This window comes from Hoplias malabaricus, chromosome 9 (assembly GCF_029633855.1).
Source record: "Hoplias malabaricus isolate fHopMal1 chromosome 9, fHopMal1.hap1, whole genome shotgun sequence".
NCBI lineage: Eukaryota > Metazoa > Chordata > Actinopteri > Characiformes > Erythrinidae > Hoplias > Hoplias malabaricus.
The window spans coordinates 23650856-23676423 of record NC_089808.1 but is presented as its reverse complement, the minus strand read 5'-3'; the positions used below and the strand labels follow the sequence as shown (position 1 = coordinate 23676423).

At 42.7% G+C, this 25568-nt stretch overlaps 2 protein-coding genes and 1 long non-coding RNA gene across 3 annotated transcripts; 1 reads left to right on the top strand and 2 right to left on the bottom strand.

Moving 5' to 3' along the window:
- Positions 1-273: 273 nt before the first annotated feature.
- On the bottom strand, positions 274-15702 carry gipc2 (GIPC PDZ domain containing family, member 2). Its single transcript, XM_066680662.1, has 6 exons — positions 14944-15702; positions 4918-5103; positions 3452-3632; positions 2980-3092; positions 2790-2871; positions 274-2141 (listed from the first exon to the last, which is right to left on the bottom strand). Exons 1-6 carry the CDS (start codon positions 15205-15207, stop codon positions 1990-1992), a joined length of 978 nt encoding a protein of 325 aa, XP_066536759.1. The 5' UTR covers positions 15208-15702; the 3' UTR covers positions 274-1989.
- LOC136706916 (uncharacterized) lies at positions 14962-20292 on the top strand. Its single transcript, XR_010804166.1, has 3 exons — positions 14962-15156; positions 19287-19429; positions 19536-20292. It is a non-coding gene; the product is annotated as an uncharacterized lncRNA (long non-coding RNA).
- Positions 15840-25095, bottom strand: dnajb4 (DnaJ heat shock protein family (Hsp40) member B4). Its single transcript, XM_066680661.1, has 3 exons — positions 24733-25095; positions 21934-22517; positions 15840-19333 (listed from the first exon to the last, which is right to left on the bottom strand). Exons 1-3 carry the CDS (start codon positions 24941-24943, stop codon positions 19100-19102), a joined length of 1029 nt encoding a protein of 342 aa, XP_066536758.1. The 5' UTR covers positions 24944-25095; the 3' UTR covers positions 15840-19099.
- Between the last annotated feature and the right edge of the window lie 473 nt (positions 25096-25568).

The window sequence follows — 25568 nt, the reverse complement described above, 5'->3', positions numbered from 1 at the left end:
GTGATTCCAGGTAGGCTCTGGACCCACCGTGACCCTCAACTGGGAAAAAGCGGTTACAGATAATGAATGGATGATATTCCTAATATACAAGTTTAAAAACTTGCTAGAATACATCTTTAACCTGTAAATCTAAGCCCATTTAATATTTCTTACTATGTACAGCACTGAAACCCAATTAAATTAAGCATTTACACTAACTTAACATTATATACTTATCAAAAGAATATTTGCCTTATTAAACGGTCAAAATAAGACAAAACCACTACAAGGATCATAAAAGTTTATTCCCCTCTGTGAGGGACTGGATTCAAAGATGTTTCAAAATATTGAAAACTACTGACAGTGTGTCTTTACAAGTGTTTGACAGTCATTTCTGTCTCTAAGTACCTGCACAATATATTTTTATGATGTTTATACAAAATAAAATCAATAAATCTGTAGGCGTACATAAAACGTGCAGTGTATTTATCACAAAACATCCCTTATGGACTGCGCAGAACAAGTGAATTACAACAAGTGCAGCCCAGAGTTTTTTTTTTTTTAATTCATCCATCAGGTGGTGCAATAGTTCAGAGCCAAGGAGTCTAGTTTTATTTTAAAAAGCTTTGTACATTTCATTGTGGCACACTATTGCCCTTCACATCCGTGATGGACACAAATAGCCAGCTCTGAGCGACTACTGTGATTGTACAAAACTACCAACGAGAGAAAATGGCACCGTGTTAAAAGTTTCTTTTTACAACACAGTTACTGAAGATAGTCCTAGTCTAGCATCTTTAAACTTTCTGTAAAATATGGATTTTATTAAATAAATTAAGTCTGAAAATATAGCTATCCATCTATAAAATGACAATTATTGTATATTCACGTACGTACAAAAAAATCTATATAGTAATGTCTGAGATGACCCTTGTCTAAAGGTTTCTCACATCTTCTCACACTTAGAAATTATGGAAAACATAGGACACTGACCAGAAGAGTCTAAACCTGAGGCTAGAGTCTATTACCCTTCATTAAACCAGGTTCTGACTGCCAACACATATTTGCTTTGAAGTGCAATAAGAGAATATCATGAAAAAAAATTCAGTTCACTAGCACTTTTTTTTTACTTTTGTGATCTCTCTAAATTAGAAAAAAATCTGATTTTGTCCTGTGTTTTATGCATAAAGAAGGCACATCAGAGTTGTCCCAGCTTCCAACTCAAATCTCTCCAATCACAACGCTGGAGCCACCTTTATGTGAGACAAAACAACTAGAGCAGGTGTACGGATTAAATATGACACACAGAGGAGGAGAACAGCAGTAAAGGGAACACACTAGTCCAGTTCATAGATTGTAAGATGGACTCCAAATTGAAGGCTTCAGTTTCAACTATCATTCATTTGTAGGAAGCTGGTTAACCAAATGTCATATCTCTGAAATTCTTGGGTCATATTCAGAGGATCCTTGTGACTGGGGGAAAAAAAATGCAGCCTACCTTGGCTGCAGCCTGGGCTTTGGGACCTGGCTATAGAGGTTTCTCTCACTTGGGCCTTGGGAATATTTTGCAGCTTGTTTCATAAAATTGCTATCGCACAAAACATGAACATTGATAAATATCAGGTAAAGTGACTGCTCACTGACTTTGTTTGTTACCTATTTTACAACAATGTTAGTAAAGCAGCCTCAAAGGCACACTCATGACACTAAATGCTTGGGCTTACTAAAGCTTACTTTATCTTTAGATTCTCAGTGTGGCAAAATATGAAGGGATCACTCGAGTTTCTCTGCTCTACAGAAATATAAGCCTGATATTAACTTGACTGAAAATATATAGAAATCATTGCAGTCAGTGATACCTAAGAAAATAAGTACACTTCCAATGAGCTATAGTTTTTGTGCTGTCAGATCACAGTGGCAGGAAACAACAATGTTCCCTTCTACAGACAGTGTGCCGTTATCTAAACAGTGTCCCAAAGACATCACTCAATACGAAGTGTCGAACTGGGATTAAAACCGCCCCTGTTTCGCGTCTCCGATTGCTCCCCACACGTCAAACACAAACTCGTCCGGGAAGGCAAAGTCTCCGAGTGCTTCGTCCAGAGCCATAGCAAACTCGTCCGGATTCAACTTGTCCCGGCCGACCTCCACCATCGTTGCCGCTGTGGAATGAATTAGAGTTCAATACAGAGAGATTATAAACAAAGAGACAGTTCACTGGTTCAAAGGGGAAAGTAAAAAAAACAAAAAGTGAGGCACAGCAGACGTAGACAGACTGCAAACTATGTGTCCAGTTTTACCAGTGATTTAAATAAGCTAATTAAATGCTCCTATGGCTTTTACTGGCGGCACGGTGGCACAGCAGGTAGTGTCGCAGTCACACAGCTCCAGGGACCTGGAGGTTGTGGGTTCGATTCCCGCTCCGGGTAACTGTCTGTGAGGAGTTGGTGTGTTCTCCCTGTGTCTGCGTGGGTTTCCTCCGGGTGCTCCGGTTTCCTCCCACAGTCCAAAAACACACGTTTGTAGGTTGATTGGCGACTCGAAAGTGACCAAGGGTGTGGGTGTGTGAGTGAATGTGTGAGTGTGTGTGTATGTTGCCCTGTGAAGGACTGGCGCCCCCTCCAGGGTGTATTCCCGCCTTGCGACCAATGATTCCAGGTAGGCTCTGGACCCACCGTGGCCCTGAATTGGATGAGCGGTTGCAGATAATGGATGGATGGCTTTTACTTTAGGGTTTTTAGGTACAAGTCTGGTACAAGCAGAATAAGCTCCCAGCAGCACTGCTGAGATGGACGTATTCACCCACTCACCTAATTCTGTGTCACGAATGCCCATGTAACTCTCCAGCAGGTCGTCCACTTTCTTCACGGCCTTCTCTTCGAACTCTGTGGGCTGAGGAGAACGGGATTCAACACGAATGCAGTTGGACACACTGCAGTACAAGGCTGAACTAACGACACAAAATTAATACTTGAAAACTGGTCAAAAAATGGTCCTTACCATTTCCTCCACCGTTGCTGGGCCTTTGGATCGGAGTCGGAGAGTTCCTCGGCCAGTGCCGATCTTGCTCTCTCCTGCAGGTTTCCCTCCTTTTGACCTTGGCTCCAGCATATCTGCAGTAAACCAGACAAACTCATTCTTAAACTTAAAATAGAAATGCTCTCCAAGTATGTGGACAGCATTGTTTATTCAACTGATACCTTATACCTTCATATACCTAAAAACAATAGCTTCAAATCAAGGTTAAAAAATCCAATCAGCAATTGAAATATAGCTTGAATTACACTTAAAACTGTGCGTTACCTGTGTTCCAACAAAAGTTACCTACTGGTCTGTTCATCTTGTAACATAAAGGGTAGCTGCTAAAAGCTTTTCAGCTGATCATTTTTCACCTGCTGCCGACACTGATTTAGTTTCCAAAGCAGTTCATTACTCAGCAGCAGGTAGAGGATTTATTTTACTATCGACTCACCGAAGGCCTTCATGGGCTCCACCAGTTTGAGGGTGAAGGACTGATCCTTGGGCAAATCCTTCAGCATCCGCGCCACTTCGTAATGCCGCGTACCTACGATGTTCTTCCCGTTAATGCACTCGATGTGGTCTCCCACGCAGATGACCTTAACGCCGTCCACCACGCTGCCCTCCTTGATGCGCTACAGAAAGAGAAATGAAGTGGGGTGAGCCCTAAAGGTGATCAGCAAAATATGGAAATGTCGTTTCAGATTTCAGGGGCACTCATGAAAAAAAAAGAAAAAGTAACAACTAGAACTTGACCATTTATCGGTTCCAAGGATGTTATTAATACATTAATACAATTTTCATTCATGCTGTTATGTTATTATTCCTCTTCTGCTCTTTCATTTCTGCCACTGTAGGATACTACCATTGCTGAAAAGAGGCTGTAAAGAACTTGTAGGAAAAGGAAAGCTGTAAACAAAAAAAGTTTTCAATATTCAAATCCAGACTCGTTTTGTATTTAAAAACATAGTTATATAATCTAGTTATCTGGCTTCTACATTAGGCCTGAGTTGTAGCAAAATTTGTAGCTTGGCCGACACAAGATGGCACCCTTTGCCTCCACTGTTAACCACACGTGTTACAGATGATAGAGCAGACTCCCTTCATTCATCATCAACTTGACACATTATGACACAAGAGTGACATATTGCCACTGCTGGAACAACACCTTCATCCTGTATCTGTTTCCTTCTCACCATTCTGTATTCTTAAAGCTGAGAGATGTTAGGTTTGTAAAATATACTAAAACAGACAGTCCCTCTGCTGCTGTAAAGTCTGAAATATTCATTCAGTCAGAGCTATTGCGCTGGATTTGGGAGTTCTTTAATGTCACCCGATGGGCAGGTCACCTGAGTAATGTTAGTGTGGTGTGGCTCACGGTGCTGATCTATACAAGTGAGAGAGAGATGATTGAGTATGGAGACTTTGGAACGGCAAACTCTGGCAACACCTGTGGTTAAAAGAAAGAAAAGTAGAACCAAATAAAGCTGGTGAGCTAAAAGGGAGAGGTGCAAAACCCGAGCTAAGACCAGAACAAACACTGGCTTTATTTCAGCTCTGACAGCAATCATCAGCTAAATCAGCTCCGGGAAATGGAACACAGCACAACCCATGTTACAAACAGTTTCATGCAATTACATATTTTCAACAGAGAATTTTCGCCAATTCCTATTTACAGGATACTGTTTTAAATTTGAATGAAAGTCCACTTTAATTCATTGGTTACTAGCTATTTGTTCTGGCCCGTTTACTATTAAACAGTCTCACAGAAGCTTTCAAGCGTGCACTAGAGGAGTTAAACTCCCTCCCAGCCCTGGGAAGGGTCTGTGGTCCAGGACTAGTCACCCAGCAACTGGATCTAACCTCATTTTCAAGCAAAGCTCTGGAAGAATCTATTATTAAACCTGTGTGAGATCGCACCTTAATGAAGGCGTATCCGGCACCGTTGTCCGTGATGGTGAGGCCCAGCGCTTCCTCTGCCTTGAACACTTCCACCTCCTTTTTGATCCCTTTCACATGAGCGAAAATGAAGTCCTCCAGGCCGATCTGACCCCCCAGCAGCTTCTCCATGTCGATTTTGTGGGTGTTGAGGGTGCAAAACAAGATCTGGGAAGGGAATAATAAATTTACCAAACTTTCTTAGATGGTGTTCAAACGGTTTGTGCCATGAAGCTTTTTTTGCCTTCTAACTAAAAACCTCGAAGACAAAATGTCCTGTTCCTTGAGCTTTGGGGAACAAGCAGAACAAGAGTATTCATTCGCAACAGCTCTCAGCAGACTCGTGAACATTACAGTGATACTCATGCATGCAAATTGAACAACAACATTTTCCTGGCTTTAAATTTCTCAGAGCAAACATCCATAAGATAAATAATGCTTTAGAAAAGGGTAATGGACCACGCTGATAAAAATAGTATTTTTTTTGTTTATTTTCCCACTCAGCACAGTGTTATATGAATTACTAAAGCTGTTTGTGGCATGAAGTATCTCTTGGTAAAGAAAAGCCACAGCTTTATAACAAAAAAAATGATATATAACATAAGTATTATGAAACGGAGGTTACCAGCTCACGTTATTGTTGTTATGACGCATGCTAATTACCCAACCTTACTAACAGCGGCAGTGACATTTTCAGTAATGGTAGGAAACTTGAGAACTTGAACAGACTCCAGTGGCTGCTCCTTCGCACGGAAATGTGATATGTACGGATTTGTTGAGATGGCCTCTACATGGCAGACGGCTAGACGTCCACACCTCGCACCCACACACAGCGATAGAGTGACCACATCACTGCTGCCAATCGCCCTGCAATCTGGCAACCCTTCTTTCATCGTGACCTCTGGCAGAGAAGCCTGGAAATGAGATGCCTGGCAACCGGAGATATTTGTTGCCAGATTTAAGGGTGACCATTGAGGGAGTGTGTTCAAAGAAAGTCAGTGGGAAGGAGAAGGGCTTTGGATAACAAAGTTAGCTGCGTTACAAATTTAAATTTTGCTCATTTCCTGAAGCCGACTTTACTCCGTAGTCCAAGTGTTGATAACACATCTTACAACACACCGACAGGACCTTTGGACAAAGAACTAAGCAGGAACGTGGTTATAAAAAAGGAAGGAAAGTACTATATCGGCGTGTATCGATTAACGAGAATACCCTTTGGACTGCCAGGTGCTCCGAGAAAACCTGGCTGGTTTTCTAGCTGTCACTGAGCTCAAAAGTGTCTGGGCACACATCAGCTGGGACACAAACACAGAGGCCTGTTGCCCTGGGTTACCAGAGCGCATAGAAAGACCTGGATTAAGAGGGAGCCTGGGTAGGGGGTCTGAAAGGAAGGGGGGGGGGTGTTGCTGAGTGAAGCTGTTCAAGTCTGGATCAGGAGAAGGGGGGAGGGAAAAAAAACAAACAAAAAAAAAACATAACACTAAAAGCTGCTATCCGTGGGTGGATTCACAGACGCCCACGCTGCGGTTGCCAAGGCTTCAGCTGACATCACTCTGCCTCTCACTGCATGTTCTGAAGCTCACAGGATGTTCCCGGGCCGCTTCGCTTCCTAACATTGACGCACCACCCAAACAGGGGCAGATCTCTCAGGTTATTTGCATAAAACAAGTGAAGATTAAGGCATCAAATGTTCTGCTGTGCACACACCGCTTCTATTTGCTTCACAGCATAGCACTGCCAAAAGGACTAGGTGCTTTGGAGCAGCCACACTTCAGCCTATGGTGACCAAACAAGTGAGGTATAACCCACTCTGCACTGGACTGTGGAGCAGTAAAACTGCATTCTCTGCAGTGATATGAAATTCACTGTTTACTGTAATGTAATGCTGTAAAATTACAGCTTGTCCAATAAATGGAGAAAATGAAATCAAAGAAGATATATATCCTAAGTTATTTAACCTTGTTTTAAAATGTTGGGATGTTTAACGTAATAACATAATAAGAGTATGAAAATAAGAAGGTCCTTTTCAATATGGCATATTATACCCCTTTTTTCACGAGTGAATCTAGTGCTGGATCTTAATGATACATCTGTGACAAGCTTTGGACAAAATACCACAAGGATCAAACCCCACAGCAGTGTTCTCCCCCGTGTCTAAACAGCCCAGTTCAGAACGCCCAGCCCAGAATGCCCAGCACCTGTTTCTTTTAAATGATAATTAGCTGCTCGCTGTTCACCCTGACCCCGAGAGCAGTGAGGAGCGAGGAGCAGAAGCTTTGGTTTTTAGCCGTTTTTGCTCAGTTCTCTTTCTTCTCCGTTTTTACTCGGTGCTCTTATCTCTCTCTGCGCTCGTTGCATCCGTTTTGCTGCATTTAACCTCATCTTAATGCTCTCACACAAACATGGGTCCAACACTTATAGCAAATGTTCTCAGACTTATGCAGAACACAAAAAACCCTAAAAAACTGGGAGGCCTTGTTTAAAAAAAACTAGGTGGTGTGTTGGTGGGATCCAGATCGCCAAATTATAATGCTAATGCATTCAGAAGTGCTTTCTTTTTCATAATATGTCCCCTTTACGGAAAAAAGCCTGGAGGTTAAGTCATAAAATATCTACCTTCAGTTACTATTAATTTTTATCAGCCCTAGTACCCTCCATGCCCTGCTCTGAAGAAACAAACCAGACAGAACAAAGAGGACTGAATCAGTGTAACAGTCCTGAACTGCTTGTTCCTGTGGTAACGGGGCACAGTTCTGGGGCTCGGCCAGTGTGCTCCACACTAATTAAACAAAAATGACCGAAGCCTCGAGAGCGGCAGGACCTCAGCATCAACCAGAAAAAAAAGAAAAGAAAGAAACAAAGCTGTGTTTACGAGTCGGGGCTTTAAAGATTAACCCAGTTAAGCAGGGAAAAAAAGCTGATCCACACATTGTCCGAGGCACAAGGATTTCACCAGGACGGCATACGCTAGCTACCGAGGGGAGGGTCATTAAATCATTCTTTAAAATGACTGACTGAGTGGCTTATAACCTGACTGTCCAAGTCCACTTACATGAGCTAGAAGTGCTTGTCAGCAGTAACCTGCCAGCAATCATTACCCTGGCTGAGGAGGAAGCACCAAACGGGTGAAAGAGATGTTGGAAATTGCTAGGAGGACTTGGTGGCATTCAGCCACGAGACCATTACAGAGGTCAAGTATTGATGTATCCAGACAACACAGTTTCTCTGCTTCTCTAGCCCTATGGTAAGGGTGTCATGTGCCTCTAGAGGACATGTGGCACACTTCCACTGCATGGTACCTACACTACTCGCTGTTTGGCCACCCCCACCCCCCCCATGCAGAGTTGGTGCTGGACGTCTGCATCACTCTGAACCACGAGAGAACAGTGACTAAACAAGAACCTGCTTCCAGTACCAGGACCAGATTTACCTGGTGGAGGAGTAAAAAGCAGAGTAGAGTCGTATAAGGAGCATGCCTATTATTTTCTATAGGGGTTGTTCAACTTTGCTTTGTGCGCACAATGGAACACCCACAATGGTTACACCTTAAGGCCTAACTGCCCTTAGGATAATTGTGGGGGAGCTATACATTACCTTTTTGTCACAGTGACATTAAACCCTGGAAACCTGCTCTAAATGTGGCCGAGTCTTACAGGTTTGGACACATTCCACTCTATTGATCACACTGTTGACAGATATGGTTTTCTCTTTGTATTTTAATCAATTATATCTTGCATAATAACTGATCGCTGAGATAAAAGAGGATTCTGCGGTAGGGATGCACTGCTATGGTAATTTCCATGTTTAGGCATGCTGTTCGTTTTATCACGGTGAAACAATGACTGAAAATGTGAGACCTGTTCTAAAAGCGTCTGTAAAAGACGTACAGTGAAAAGTGCGAGTGCGGAGTATTTGTTTGTCTTTTATATTTAAATGTCGGGCCGTCTGTGGCCATGGTGATTGGGGATATTTTTAGCAGGAACTGTGTGCGTCAGTGCTAATTAATTCTTGACAGGGATGAGGCCTGGCTCATTCACTCTCAGAAAGTGGAGTAACTCTGATGAAAATTACACACCATTCATCCCAAAGCATGCGGCTTATGCTAACGCGTATTATCACTTTCATAAGAGTGAACGTTACCATAAAATAACAAAAGAGCGGGAGAATGTTTGAATAACAATTACGTTACACAAAAACACTGTAAAACTTATTTGCACACATAATAAAACCAGTAGTTAGGATACAGAGTAAAACCTTAAAAAAAAAAAAAAAAAAAACACAGCTATGATACGCATTTTTGCTAGCACTCCTAGTGGGTTTCTCATAATGTGTTAGTTAATTTTTTTGGCCATTCCAGATTCAACACAGACATCTGAAGCTTGTGAAAAACATTCAGTTATATTTCATTAGGCACATTACCCAAGAACAACTTCACTACAGGTTTAATACCACCTTAAAAACATTAGCAACTGGTCACCACAAGCGTACACCCTCTGTAGCTTCAGTTTGTGAAGGAATAGACTCTCAAATGACAACAGCAAAGCACGAAGATCATAAACCTCTTCTGTATCTCTGTGGTTGAGGACGTTTGGGTTTCAGGGCACATACTGTTTTTGTACGTGTATTCGACATGTTTATTCATGTTCTTTTTGTGTGTGTCCTGAATTTCAGTTTCACCCAAGAGTTTTCGTTCCTACGCCTTTAAACCATCTCCTTTCAAAAGGTCCACACCTTTAATGGTTCATTTTCCAAATAAAGCCCTCTGCTCTGAGGTTAAGGTTCTCCCTGTTTGCTGCCTACCAGCAATGCAAATACAGGCAAATGGTTCAGAGCTTTAGTTACTGCCCCTAGAGTCGTCTATGAATCTGAAGGCCAGCCAGCAGCTTTCCCTCTTTCTTTTGTATGGAAATTCAGTGACTCTACAGCCATTTCATCATGACTTTAGTTCCTGATAAAGGATAAAAAATAAGAGACACAGCATTTAATAAAGCCTTTAAAATAATCTCTCTATAAATCTCAGCAGGTAACAATCGGGACATGACATGGAGTGGTACAACACTGTAAAAGATCTAAAGTTAAAAAAAGAGAAACGTACATTCAATCTCACTTGCAATATTCATTAATAAAGCTATGTAAACTACTGTTGACTTATTTCCACGTACGTTATAATCAGATTAACGTCCACTAGCTCGTCCATCTTTCAGCTCAAAGGCAGCTGCTCTAACAGCATCCCATTGTGTTTCATGCTTTGTTTTGTGCAAAGCATGAAACACAATTCTAAAAAGGGAAGTCCACAAATGTTTGGATTGTTAATGCAGCTCCTGAAATGCCATTCCTTAAAATTACATTTCTGTGACCTAGTCATAGCACAGGATTTAAAGACTCTCAGGGTAATTTCATTCATTCATTGTCTGTAAGTGCTGATCCAGTCCAGGGTCTACCTGGAATCACTGGGCGCAACCCTGGAGGGGGTGCCAGTTCCTTGCAGGGCAACACACATTCACTCACACCTATGGGCGCTTTTAAGTCACCAACCAACGTGTGTTTTTGGACCATGGGAGGAAACCAGAGCACCCGAAGAAAACCCCACACGAACACAGAGACAACACACCACACTCCTCACAGACAGTCACCAGGAGGAAACCTACGCAGAAACAGGGAGAACACACCATATTCCTCACAGACAGTAACCCAGAGGAAACCCACGCGGACACAGGGAGAACACACCACACTCCTCACAGACAGTCACCCGGAGGAAACCCATGCAGACACAAGGAGAACACACCAAACCAACGGGACCATGGGGTAATTTCTTATTACCTAGTAAGTTTTTATTTTATTTATTTATTTATTTTTTTTAAACAGCAAAGTGATATAAAAACTTGGTGAGCAGTAGGGACTAAACTGTGGTGTGTAAACCTTGCAGAGCACTGATTGTCCAGAGAGAATCATAACTCTACGCCACGCAACGCAGACGTCCAGCACCAACTCTCCCTCTGTAGAATCTCCAGCTGCAGCAGAGCAGTATGTTAGAGAGGGAGTTTTGCAACATCATCAGCTACATTTTGCAGGAGAGCTGTGCTAGTGGAAAAGTGACTAGGGATTTTGAGTCGTGTAGGTACCAAGAAATGGAAAAGCACCAATAGTGACGTCTCTGCAGAGGCTTCATTCTCCCTATTACAGCTCAGTGAAGCATCACAATGATTCTGAAGCTGTAATTTTAAGGTTCAAATACTACCTAGTGTTGCCTTAAATGAAGTATTTGAAGTATCATTAGTTAACTTAATCCCATATTCTTTTGACAAAGCCCATCACACAGATCCAGAATTCAAACCTTAAGCAATTTACAGATACCACACGGTGTGTAGTCATGTTGTCAGTGTGCATTTATGTCAGAGATATGATGGTAATAAACAGACTTTGCCCAATGTTGTGAGGTCAGATGGCTCTACCACGGTGTTCAGTGCAGTGTGGTAAGCTCCAGAGCTAGCAGTGAAAAACAAAACCCAGATCAGTGGACAAAGTGAGACCATTTGTTCCATTAATATTACATTAGACTGTCCTTGTCAAGGGTGCCCTGGTGATACAAAGGCTCTGGAACATTTTATGCTCCCACATTCAGTGCTTGCTTGTCTACATACATGAGCATAAGGCCAACTAATACCAAGTGCTGGCAAAAGGGGTATTGCCCTGTGGAACTGTGTCTTCTGGAATGATAGAGCTTCTTCTGATGTCTTTTGGGTTGAGTTGGGGCTGCGTTTATAACCCAAAACTAATGTTTATGAGGCTAAATGCCATCAAATCCTGCCAGCAATGTTCCATCATCTAGTCTAAAACCTTCCCAGAAGAGTAGAGGGTTTTCCTGCATCAAAGGGAAACACACTCCTAAAGAATATCATTCATTTAAAAAGAAGTTGGTGAGATACGCATCCACAAACTTTTGGCCATTCACTCATTAAATCATTAGCGAAAGTAATTAGTCATTACATCCGTGGCTGAAAGATTCCCTCTTCCCCATCACTCAGCACAAATGCTAGCCCACACAGATGTCTGTTTTTGGTATTACCAATATTAGCGATTTGTTTTCTCCTCCAAGCGTGTTAAGCTCCAATGGCATTTAAAAAAAATAAAAAGATGTTGTAGCTAAACGAGTGGGAAAACAATTAATTCATTTGTTCAATCAACTTCAGTAACAGCTTGATTCTGATCAGGGTCCAGAATCATGCACCGGGCGTAAGGCAGGAACACACCCTGGACAGGGCACCAGTCCATCACCACTGGGAAACAAAGCTGCTAATATCAAGACTTATCGGCTAAACAGAGTATAACAGTGATAACATCAGCTTGTTCTGACATCTCTCCTCATCTCCCGGGTAAACTCAGGAAGATAACCGACGACTTCCAATCTTTATCTCGGTTTTTAAGAGTGCAGTTTATCATTGAAAAGATAATGTCCATAGTTAATTTTAATGCCATAAAAATTATAGCCTGCTATTAAATCTCCTGACATATTTCAGAGCAGTGGGTCTATGTATAAGAGTTGGAATGTTGTACTCCAAGCATGATTAGCTGTCCATTGACAAAAATACACTTTCTGGTTTTTACTAAGATTTTTACAGACCTCCTCTACTGAAAAACAAGTGTTTAGCCTTTGGCCCTTTTTCCACTGCATGGTACCTACTCTACTCGGCTATACTTGCTTTTCATCAGGTAAATCTGGTCCCTGGCGCCAAGAAACCAACCCCATCAACTTACGGGATGGGACATCGAGCTGCTGGCAAGTGCCAGAGGGGTCGTAATCATTGAGATTAATTGATCATACTGAATGAAGGTGAGGCTTATACTGATGACATGAGGGGGTCTTTTATTGCTGCAACAGCTGTTCCAGGTTCATATTTGTTTCATTAATTGCAACTGCCGATTGTTCCTGAGAGGCTGCGCTCTGTGTTTCAGCGTTTAGTCAGAAGCTTTTATAAATTGATGTAGAAATCTGACCATGGTGATATCACTGGAACTGGCCACATGTTTTAAATCTATCTTGCCCTCAATAAACTACATGAGCTCTAGCCCTGAGGGGTGGTCCGCTGACTGGGCGACTGAGTGGGCAGCCCCTGGTCCCTGGAGAATTAAAATTGTGGGCTTTATCAGCAGGATTTTGAGGCAGGTCCACTGTACAGGACATAAGGGACTTCCTCTGAGGTCCTGACAAAGTCCCACGCCCACAAAAATCCCCTAAAACCCATCTAAACCCACTGGTTATTACAGGGCAAAGCCTCAAAACTTGAACATCTCCAAATCTCACGTCAAAATAAAAGTTTTGAGAACCAAAAACTAAAAATCATACTGTCAGCAACATGACACAAAGAGTAAACATTTGTTAACCACAACACTTTTTTTTTTAAGGTCCATCATATAACTGAGCCCATTTTAACAACATACTCTCTTCAAAGGAAAGACCCAAACCCACAGCCTGGATTAAGCCTAGTCTTGAAGGATCATGGTTATTCAGCACTGACAATCCTTGTTAAGCCTGGGCTTATTGTGGCTTGTAGTCTAGACCTAATCTGGCTATGAGGACAGGCTTAATCTGGGCCTAGAGAACCATCTGAAAACCTGCTGTAGGTTCAGCTACACCCCCACTGACACATCTTAGAGATCCCACAGAAAACATTAGATTTAATAATGTATATCTTTAGTGTCTGTTTAACTGCCTTTTAACACCACTGTAAACCATCTGCTGCTTTTACACTGTGTGAATATTACACCATTAACTGACCGACAGAAATGTTTTTAAATTAAATCAAATTAATTTTTAATCATCATGTTAAACAGAGCATTTGTACAAATGTTGGTTATAATCAGACTTCACCTAGAAATTCAACAAATCATTTAATTACAGTCGTTTTTTTCCAGTGTCAGTCCTGCACTGGTTCTGTCGTTAATGTGTAACCTGCAGGTGATGTGTCATGCTGTTACCTGCCCAAGACACACACACACACACACACACACACACACACACACACAGTGTCTGTACTTGTCCGACAGGTTCAGGAAGAACCGCAGAACACTAATCCCACTCTGTACTCTAACTCACTTAACATGACAAAGACCCGCTCAGAGCCTAACACCTGCTCTGAGATCTCCATTACAGCCCGTGGAGCCTGGACACAAGTTTCCAAACACAACACACAGTCCTCTCAGTATCTACATCTACAAGAATAAGTCAGCGGAGAGAGACTTTATTACACGTAATTTTGGAGCATTTCTATTGGTCCATTCTTCATGGTTTCCTCAAAAGGGAAAGCGGATGTGATCAAAAATGAAAATGGAGACGCATGGTTTTCACTGGGCAGTGAAGTATATCAGATCATCATCTCCCTGTAGTGTCCTGAAAATGATTATTATTTCAGTCATAGTAGAGTAGGGCTGGAAAATAATTCCGTATCAATATATATCACAATATTAAATGTTTCAATAAAAATGCTATGATTTTCAAACACGTTTTCAATATTTCAATATACATTATTTACACTGAGTGACGGTCATTATGGGGCACTTCCCTTAATTTTAAAGTTAGTTTAAAAATACTGACTTTGACAAAGCCAAGAGGTTTATATTTGATGGTGATGTCATGTTACTTATTTGTTCTTGGAAGTTTTTCCAATGCATTTATACTGTTCATATCCATATCAAAATTACATCGTATCGACCAAACTTCAGAAATATCGTCCAGCCCTATAGTATAGATAGGTAGAAAGATAGACAGACAGACAGAAAATCCTCAAGGTCTGTTACTAACTGTGGGATATAATTATAACTACTCTAAAATATAGATAGGTGGATGGGTGGATGGACAGAAAGCCTATCCAGTTTTTCCTGTCCACAAGTTCTGTTCTACTGGGTTACATTTTCCCAGTAAAGCCTAATGAAGGATCTGATTAATAAGAGCAGTGGCTTGAAAATGGCTGTTCTATCAGTCATGATTAGATATGTTTATATGTACTCTACCTCAGTGGACTGTATATGAAAGGCCTCTGCTATCTTGCTGTAGAGCTCTTTGACGTTGCTGAAGCCCTCTATCCGTCCGGTTGCGCTGCCGTGAGCGAGCTGCGTGTGGAAGATGAGACGAGGCCTGAGGGCCGCAGGTGGGGGGGCCACTCCGGGACCCCCGCCATTCAGCTCTGATTTCCCAACACTGCCCACCTCCTCGTTCTCCACCAGGTGAGAGCTCTCCCGAGACTTATTCTTCTTCCTCCTCAGCCCCAGAGGCATGGCTGCTCTCAGCGAAATCACTCAGTTACACTCTCACTACCTCAGTCACTGTCTCAGTAAAGTTACTCTCACCTCACTCAGCAATACAGAGTAAATCGGTCACTACGTCACTGTATCTCATTCACTTTTTCAATCTCACCCATTCACCCTCTCACTTTGTCAGCATCAACCTCTCTCTGTTTACTTTTCACGCTCTCAATTCCTCAGTCACTTGCTCCCTTCCTCTCATTCACTCGCTCACTAACTCGGTTTGTGACTCACTCTCACGCTCTCTCTCTCGAGCGCAGGTGTGGCGACTGCGTGCGCGTGAGGCTCATTAGCAGCAGTAACAAACCCCCTTTAGTTGTTTTGTTCCCGCGGCTCAAGAAACTGCACGAAAGTGTAAAACGACGACAGAAGTAAACCAGATAAACAGTCGAGTTAAGTCCTCACGCCGCTTCGAGCTCCTGAACTCCCTCTGAACACGAAAACAATACGGACAGTGTTTCCCACAGGGCTCAGGCACAGTGCGCACGCGCGGGCGGGCGGCCCTCCTACGTCACACTGAAACTCATCTACCTGCCTCAGGTATTCAGTCTTCCTGTCGTTCAGCCAGAAGTTTAAAATGCCCCCACCCCTTGTTTCTCCACTCACCGTCCATTTTGTCAGCTCCAGACACCATGCAGGAGCACTTGGTAGTTCTACAACTACAGAGTGTAGTTAATCTGTTACTCTACAAACATTTTAAACCCCCTTTCACCCTGATTTCAAAGGACAGGACCCCCACAGAACCAGCTCGGTGGTGGATCATTCTCAGCGCTGCAGTGACACTGACGTGGTGGTGGTGTGTTAGTGTGTATTGTTCCGACAGAGCAGTGCTACTGAAGTTTTAAACCCCTCAGAGAATAGCCCACCAACTGAAAGCATCCAGCCGACAGCGTCCTGTGTCACTGATGAAGGACTAGAGGACGACCGACACACACTGTGCAGCGACAGATGAGCTACTGTCTCTGACTTTACATCTACAAGGTGGACCAACGAGGGAGGAGTGTCTCACAGAGTGGACAGTGGGTGGACATAGGGTTTAAAAACTCCAGCAGCACTGCTCTGTCTGATCTACTCACACCAGCACAACACACACTAACACACCACCACCACCCAAATCATACCTACCATGTGGGGGTCCTGATCATTGAAGAACAGGGACAAAGGGGCACCAAAAAGTATGCAGAGCAACAGATAAGAGTACAGTCTTTAATAAAATGGACAGTGAGTGTAGAAATGAGCAGGTTGCTTTAATACTTTGGCTGATCATATGATTACTGACACAAATAAATGCCAAAGTTATCACATTTAAGTCACTTTCTGCTGGAGTATATTAAAGGGGATGGAAATTTCTGAATCATTAAAAGGATAAAACGTCAATAAAGTAGTTCATAATTTTTTGGCTTATAAGTTCATTCATTCATCTTCTATAGAGCTTCATCCTGATTAGGGTGAACTGTGGACAGTTTCACACATTCACCCAGTCACTCACATACACACCAGTGGAGAGTTTCACACACTCACACAATCACTCACGGCCATCTCGTATCGCAGGTACTCCCCCCGTCTATGATTGTATGTACATTAACCTGCAGCTAAACATGTGGCGCCCCCTGGTGGACATTTGAATTTTCTGTTTGACCTTCAACATCTGGATCTAACATTTGCCTCAGATGTGATCCAGCTGTAGCACACGAAGGTCCCTACATGAAGGTTCTCCCAGCGTAGGTCGTCGACAGTACACTGTGTAACCTCCATTATAAAGTAATAAAGCAGCTGCACATGAGCCTAAGAACACTAAGCTCAATACTAAGGCTGCAACCTATTTGTGTACTAAACACTAATACTGTAGAGTATAAACTATGTGCTAACCTTAAAAGTGTGTTTAGCAGGCTAGTACAAAAATGCTAAACATACAACACTGATTCTTACTAACAGGACGTGATGAACTGTTGCTATGACAACGCACGTCATACCAAGCTGCAGCTACAACGTTGAAACTCTCCCTCCACACTGCGTAGTGCACAGTGCAGGTCATAAAATAATGTATTCTGCAATAAATAATTAATGTTAGATAATAGTGTTCTCCCGGTGTCAGCGTGGGTTTCCTCCAGGTGTACTGGTATCCACCCACGGTCCAAACACCCCCTTCAGGGTGTGTTTCCACATTGCACCCTGTGATTCTGTGTAAGACCCACTGCGACCCTGAACTGAATAAGTGCTGACAGACAATGAAATTGATAAAAGCTTCATGTCCCTCTTCTTACATTCACTGTGTGAAGTGCATTATGTAGGATGTAGTGCACTATGTCGGACAGAGAAGCATATTGAGGACATATTGAGAAGCATGCAAGAAGCTCCTCCCTTTCTGTATCCTGTTGGACTGTGGGAAAATAGTGTCCCTCATTACCGTACTCAAACATCCACCGGTTCTACATGTGCACTGTGGATATTTTAGTATACTCAACTTTACACTAGGGCGGCACGGTGGCGCAGCAGGTAGTGTCGCAGTCACACAGCTCCAGGAACCTGGAGGTTGTGGGTTCGATTCCCGCTCCGGGTGACTGTCTGTGAGGAGTTGGTGTGTTCTCCCCGTGTCCGCGTGGGTTTCCTCCGGGTGCTCCGGTTTCCTCCCACAGTCCAAAAACACACGTTGCAAGGTGGATTGGTGACTCAAAAGTGTCCGTAGGTGTGAATGTGTGTGTGTCTGTGTTGCCCTGTGAAGGACTGGCGTCCCCTCCAGGGTGTATTCCCGCCTTGCACCCGATGATTCCAGGTAGGCTCTGGACCCCCCCGCGACCCTAAATTGGATAAGCGGTTACAGATAATGGATGGATGGATGGAACTTTACACTATACTACACACTTATTAGTGTTAAATGTGCATTCGGGATATAGTTAAAATGTTGGCTGTGGAGTAGTGAAACTGTTTTCCGGACTGGAGGAGCTCCATCAAATACCTTGTGTAATGAGTTGGAGTTGTTTCAAGATCAGTACCTGACCTTGCTAAAACTTCCATGGCTGAATGCTATCAAATCCTGACAGAAATATTTCCAACACATATTCTAAAGCCTCCTCTGAAGAGTAGAAGCTGCCACTACCGCAAAAAGAGACAAACTCCCTGTTAATACCCCTCATTTCATGCTGGATGACCAATGACAGCACCAGTCCAGACCGCCGTGCTGTAAATAGAAGTCTTTTATGACATTCGAGTTCGCTGACAGACATCTGAACGTTTCATTGCACATCTTTAAGCCAAGCTTTTTTTTAACAGCCCTCCAGCAATATCAATACATGTGGTGTACAGCTTCAGGCTCGTGAGTTTTAACGTCGACTCTGCCAGCATATATTTCAGTTTCCAACTTTACAGAGTCAGCTGGAGCTTCGTTCGCAGTATAAAGCCTCTGTAGGCAGGTCCTTTCCATACGAAAGTGCTGCTGTGTATAGAAACACACAGAATTGATGCTACTCTACAAAACGTAGTAAATAGTCCTTGTCCATTCTCCAGGATTCAAAAAAACATATTTGTGCTCAGTGTTTCCCGCCAAAACGATACGATTCATGGAGGAGGAGAGAACACAGCCAGTGTGGAAAGAAATCAAATATCAACATTTTACTTTCAGACACGTAGAGAGGAGACTGCACATGGAGCACTTTTATGATCTTGATTCAGCATGCAACATAATTAAAAAATAGAACAAAGAAAAGCTGACACTAAAGAGATTAAAAAATAGAAATTGCACATTCTTCGTGGGGGTGTAGCGCCGATTTGTCAACAATGTCAGAGGGGAAAGGAGGTGGAAAGCAGTTCTTCCTACTTTTTAAAATGTCACTTCCGTCCTGCCCCCAGTTTTACTGGATATATATTTTTAAGAAGTAGGTAAATGCCGCTTCAGGACGTCCTTGGCATTGGACGGCAAACTCTCTGGAAAGTTCACGTCGAACTCCACTATGAGGTCCCCTCGTTGCTCTGGGTTTTTGGGGAAGGGCAGCCCCTGCCCGGCGATGGTCTTCCTCATGCCGGGTTTGATGACGTCCGTGATCTTCATGTTGCAGGTTTTCCCATCTATCGTCGACACGGTCACGGAACAGCCGCACAAAGACTGCAGCCAAAGAAAGAGGAGAAGATTTATTAGTCATTTTTCAGACCAGACAATGCGAATATAAACAGCTCTCATTGAATGGAGATGCAGTAAGAGGTGGGTGTAGTACGCTGTTATTGTTATATATCACAACATTGTTGTACACATTTCTGAGTAGAGAATTAAATGAACACTATGTCGTATTTCTACCTTAAAATTACAGCTTCAAAATCACTGTGATGCTCCATTGTCGTTGTCATTGTCATAGCACCTCTGTCATTGCTACTCCCAGCTCAGCACAGCAGAAACTGCACTATGTAGCCTAAAATTTGGAGGGAATTGTAAACACCCCCTCATCTCGGGATTTCAGGACAGTGCCTTAAAAGTGAATGACACTCTGGAACACTAGGTGGAGCCCAGGAGCAAAAATACCAAATCTTATCTAGTGTTCCTTTAAAGCAAGAGTGCACAGTCCATAGAAAAGCACTAACAAATAGGAAGGGACACTCTACAGCAGCTGGATATGAGCCTACACTCACCATACCCAAAGCCAAGAGCGGGCTAGAGGAGTACTAAGCCCCCAGCACAGGGCTGTGGAGCAAGGCACCTGCGGAATAATGAAACACCATGCATTATAATGTACGTATAACTTAGGGATGTGATCCAGTGACTTATCTCACTAATGTTCTTGAGGCTGAATGCCATCAAATCCTTACAGAATGGTTCTAACATCTTAAAAAAAAGAGTAGAAGGTATTACTGCAACAAAAAGAACATAAAGAACTCCAGACAGTAAAACTCCTGGCTTTCACTTCACACTGATGCTGCTGAACAAGGAGCTACAACTAAGCCAAGAACAATTTAAGGGGGCGGATGAATGCTTGTCTTTCGCCACCAAACAGCTGATCTAACTCACGTCTCTGGCTGCACACAGTTCGCGTTACATAAGAGATGTTCTGACTTCAAGTGGATGTAATATCTGTGGCCCCAGAAGGGTTTCATCTCTGAGTGTACAAAGCTCTGGGTTGCTCAATAAAAGCAGGAATCGAAAGGTCTCTGGGTCTATTTCTTTATGCTTAGGCTAACTGCAGCCAAAACAGACCCTGGTAAAATGGGAAAATAGCAGAGTGAATGCCCACATCTTTAATAATCTCAATTTACAAAGAAAAAAAATGGCTATGTCTGTCACGTAGTGATCTGAAGATGTCTTATCTTGTCCATGTCCTCTGTTTAGGCACCTTGAATAACCCTGCACTGCACATTGTAGGGTTTTCCTGCTTGGACACATCCATTTTCAATTCAGGAAGAGCTTGGTAAGAGTAGTCTCTCAGGGTCGGACATGACAAAGCCAAAATGCTAAGTATTAAACATTTAGTGCTGGACTGAAGCAAAATTTACCTTTAAAACCCACACCCCATTCATCTAGTCCTCTACAAAACAGCAAAATGACAGGGGCTGAATGATTCAGTGGAATTATTGGGTTATAGAATCCAATTCTATAACCCAATAATACATCCAGTTTTAACCTAATAACAGAGTTCAAATGGCCAGTGTGGCTCTAAATTCAGTGCTTAAGTACCAAGCCTGGAAAAGATACATGTCACAGGGGCAGTTCCTCAAAGCAGGATTTCTTATGGTGCTTTTCCACTGCATGGAACCTCTACATCTTTACTAGGTACTAAATGTTGACGTGTAAACTCTGCAGAGCACTGATTGACCAGAGAGACCTGTCAATCACCACGAAAAGCAGAGCTCATTCAAATCCATCAAGTTACAGCAGCTTTCACATTTATTTTTATCGGACTCACAACTGCAGCTCGTAGCTTTACCTTGAGGTGTTTTGAAGAGGTTTATATGCCCCCTGGGCTGATGGCCCGCGAAAATTTCCAGTGAAAGCCAAACGTACAACAAGTAAAAGTGATCTGTGAGAACTGGGGCACAGAGCTGTTTTCAGTCCAAAAAACAAAAACAACATGCAAATACATGATGATTAAACAGCGCCTAACTTTACTGGCATCCTTGTTGTGGTTTTCAAAGCCAGCGATTCCTAGAGATGGGGTTTTGCGACATCACCGGCTCCATTTCTTGGAGGAGCTGTGCCGGTGGTAAGGTGACAAGCTTTAAGCAAGTCGTGTCGAGTCGTGTAGAGCTGGATCCATGCGGTGGAAAAGCACCATTAATTTAGACAGATAATGTTAGCCTCAAATCAAACGTGTCTAATAGGAACCTACAGGCTTAAGTTATCTTCTAATAAATCCTGCTTCATGTCTCGTCCACATATCTTCTTAAGAAAACAAGGACACACTATGTCTTTGATGTGAAGCACAATAGTGGAGCAGGTCCTAATGTATGTGAGAAATAGTGCCCCTTGTGGTGCAGTTCCTAACTGTGAGTGAGTATGTATGTGAGCGAGTGAGTGAGGAGTATGTATGTGAGTGAGTGAGCATATATGTAACTGGGTGAGTATATATGTGAGTGAATATGTGTGTGTGTGTGTGTGTGTGTGTGAGCATTAAACACAAAATTCATATATAGCATAAAAGTACACAACAGGTAATTTTATATCTAAAAATGTTGGACAATCAGTGTTGAGACCACCTTTGACAATGAGGGGACCCTCACCTGCCTCAAGCTGACTCTGACAGGGTAGACAATGTCGGACCCCTCTCTCCTGAAGTGAGCGTGAGGCTTGTCCTTAATGACGAAGACGATGTCGGCAGGGATGGTGTTGGGTGATTCATCGCCTTCTCTTGGGAATGTGATCTTGGTGCCTTCCTTCCAGCCACGCTTGATCTCGATGGTGAGGATCTTGTCCTCCGTCCTCATGGTGCGTCCGTCCGGGTTCAGGCGCTTTCGGGAGATCTTCATGCGCTTGGTGCAGCCGTGAAAGACCTCCTCCAGCGAGACCCTGAGCTCATGGTGGATGGCAGGGTCCTGCTTCCTGCTCCTCGGTTGTCCCCCTACACCCACGTGCCTCTCACCCCGGGGAAAACCATTGATGTTGAAGCTGGTGAAGGAACCGAACGGATCGCTGCCATCCACCTCCATGTCGTCATCGTCCCTACCGTTTACCTTCCGCCCAAAAAATATCTCGAATGGGTTGGCCCCACCGAAGAAGGTGGCGAAGGTTGCGTGAGGGTCGCCATGGAAGGTGTAGGTGAAGTTGCTGCCCTGTCCATCTGTGGGTCCTCCTCCTCCTTTAAGACCTGAAAACCAGAAGATATTTATTATATTACGTGTTATGAAAAGTGTCTACACTTGGACCACTTAGACCAAGCGTGTCCAAAGTCTGGCCTCTGGGCCAAATGTGGCCCATGGTAAGATTTTAATTGGCCCGTGGCATCATATTTAAGAATACATAATTAATGGCCCTGGCACTTGGAAGTTTTTTCTTTCACCTGACGGTGGCAGCAGTGCACTAATGTACAGGATATTGCACCATCATGTTAATGAACAAAGCTAAACGTAAACGGCATTCATTTCTCTGGGCCAACAAAGTAATTAACAGAACAAAGAACAATATTTGGTGATGGCTGCAGCAAAAAAACACGCAAAGTTTACAGTGAGAACTGATGATTTTAAGAGAGGGAAGTATTTGCAGTAATATATTGGATTTTACAAAAAAATAAGCCCAAACATATAAAACATCGGGCGGCACGGTGGCGCAGCAGGTAGTGTCGCAGTCACACAGCTCCAGGGGCCTGGAGGTTGTGGGTTCGATTCCAGCTCCTGGTGACTGTCTGTGAGGAGTTGGTGTGTTCTCCCCGTGTCCGCGTGGGTTTCCTCCGGGTGCTCCGGTTTCCTCCCACAGTCCAAAAACACATGTTGCAGGTGGATTGGCGACTCGAAAGTGTCCGTAGTGAATGAATGTGTGTGTGTCTGTGTTGCCCTGTGAAGGACTGGCGTCCCCTCCAGGGTGTATTCCCGCCTTGCGCCCGATGATTCCAGGTAGGCTCTGGACCCCCCGCGACCCTAAATTGGATAAGCGGTTACAGATAATGGATATAAAACATTGCATGTACACTGAACTAGACACAATTGGACCAATGGACCATCGCTGGTCACTGCAGCGTGAACCAGTGAAACCAGGGCTCAGTGGCTCTTGTGTCGGAACCGTATTGGTATTACCAACAGAATTGAGAGTCATACCTCATAAAAATTAGATAATTATGAGATATTATGTCATTTTTAGGATAAATCTCATAATAATAAGATGCTTTTTTTAGTGTGTGTGGCAGCAATACGCTTCTGTACTTTTGATATCTTGCAGCAGTTGCTCTAAAATAAAATACAGTAATTTGTAAATGAGTGTTTTTCATATTTTGAATACACTGTTATGAATAATTTATGAATAATATATTTGGAAAGACAGACTGGCTCTTAAGAATCATTTTGATATGATCCAGTTCAGCCCCCTTTGAAAAAAATTTGGACACCCCTGACACTCAACAACTTTTTTTCACTAAATCTAAAGAAAGAGAATCTACCCTTCATTTGCTGCAGTAACAGCTAACAGATCTCATACTGAATGATTCATTCTTGATCCCAGATGAACCTCCAGCTCATGTCAAAGTTATTGGAAAGAGCTCCATTCTTCCAGAGGATGCTGGTAGGTTTAATACACCTTATGCCAACACTTGGCTTTGGGCACTGGTGGCCTTGGGCATAATGTGTCTCAGAGTATCCCATTCCATCTGCCGTGCGTTCCTTCTAAGATTATGCAATAGATGCACCTTAAATAGCTGAATTCACTCATTAGAAGCAGTGTTCATGAGTCATTTTTGGACATTTAATTTTTGCAAAATAAGCTGACATTTACCTAGACCTGAGAGCCCCCAAAAATGTATGGCTGGTTTTGCCAAGAAAAAGAAAGTGATAGTTACAGTGTTAGTATATACTGGTATAGTAGTGATAACCCCTTTCCTTTATATTCCTTCATATTATGGAAATTCAGTATCCTACTTGTTCATCTGAATATATTTACACATAAAAATGGTTAGGCTTTTGCAAACTCTAAGGAAGTATAACCACAGTCGAGCTGCATTGAGATAATTCCCTAATTATATCTTCAATAATACATGTATAATGCGGACAAATCGTGTTTTAAACCGGGATTTATTCTTTTAAAGGTACGCCAAACACTAAAGGAATTTGTTTTGTGGCATAAATCAGAATCTCAAATGGATTATGGTACCGCTTTTGGATAAATAATGTAATCGAAATGAAATCCCCGTTCTACCTTAAATAATGCAGGAGCCAGAATGGAACTTCTGTACAATTTTAAGGTGGAACGGAGAACTAGGAAAATAAGATGGAAATGTTCACATATTTTACATATTAACCCTAAATATGAGATTATTTTACTACTGTTATTCTTTTCAGATATTCATATAAATGGTCAGGAATGCTAAAACATGTTACCTTCTTCTCCGTACTGGTCGTATATTTCTCGTTTTTTGGGGTCGCTAAGGACTTCGTAAGCCTCGGCTATTTCTTTGAATTTTTCGCCGGCGTTGGGTGCCTTGTTTTTGTCCGGGTGCCATTTCAGAGCCTGTTTTCTGTACGCCTTTTTAACGTCTTCTTCGGCGGCTCCTTTCGCTATGCCAAGGATTTTGTAATAGTCTTTGCCCATTGCGGCCCGTTCAGACGTATATTCAGACCTTATGCGTTGAGAATGGAGAATAAAGGCTGCTGTCTATATATCGGAGGCGGTTACTCGAAGCTAGGGCTGAGTTTTGTACTGTTATTTCTCTCCTCTCCCTGGTTCCCCTCTTTAAATAGCCATTCCTCCCTCCCTCATACCAGTGCTGCAGCCTTAGGCTCTTTCTAGAAAGCCAAACGTCATCTCTCCTACGTCCACACACAAAGTTTTGGAACAGACCACAAATGTCTGGACATCCTTTTACTTTGGACTGTCAAGAAATATGAAATGGACTCAGTCCTAAATTGGTCCTAAATGGCTATTACTGGGGACAGTGAAACAGAGGGACTTTTCCCACACCTTCAATTTTTAGTAAAGATAGGCATCAATCCAATAGGACCATTAGTTTTATAAGAACAATCAGTAGTTTGAATTAAGAAGTTTATTGATTTATGCTCTGTCCCCTATGCAGGTGCCAATGTTTAAAGGAACATAATACATAATATTTTTAATTTATAGTTACAGCTTCAAAATCATTATGGCTCTCTGTTAAAGCTGTAACAGGGAGAATAGAGCATCTGTCTTTACAACTCCAAGCAGACGTAAGCGGTTATCC

What these genes read in the sequence shown, in the direction of transcription:
- gipc2 (XM_066680662.1), bottom strand. Translation starts at nt 15,207, where the DNA reads ATGCCTCTGGGGCTGAGGAGGAAGAAGAATAAGTCTCGGGAGAGCTCT. An exon ending in GGAGCCCATGAAGGCCTTCG is followed by an intron (nt 3,093 to 3,451) that starts GTGAGTCGATAG and finishes GGTTTACTGCAG; the next exon opens with ATATGCTGGAGCCAAGGTCA. An exon ending in CATTCGTGACACAGAATTAG is followed by an intron (nt 2,142 to 2,789) that starts GTGAGTGGGTGA and finishes TTCATTCCACAG; the next exon opens with CGGCAACGATGGTGGAGGTC.
- dnajb4 (XM_066680661.1), bottom strand. Translation starts at nt 24,943, where the DNA reads ATGGGCAAAGACTATTACAAAATCCTTGGCATAGCGAAAGGAGCCGCC. An exon ending in CGACCAGTACGGAGAAGAAG is followed by an intron (nt 22,518 to 24,732) that starts GTAACATGTTTT and finishes TCTGGTTTTCAG; the next exon opens with GTCTTAAAGGAGGAGGAGGA. An exon ending in TCAGAGTCAGCTTGAGGCAG is followed by an intron (nt 19,334 to 21,933) that starts GTGAGGGTCCCC and finishes CTTTGGCTGCAG; the next exon opens with TCTTTGTGCGGCTGTTCCGT.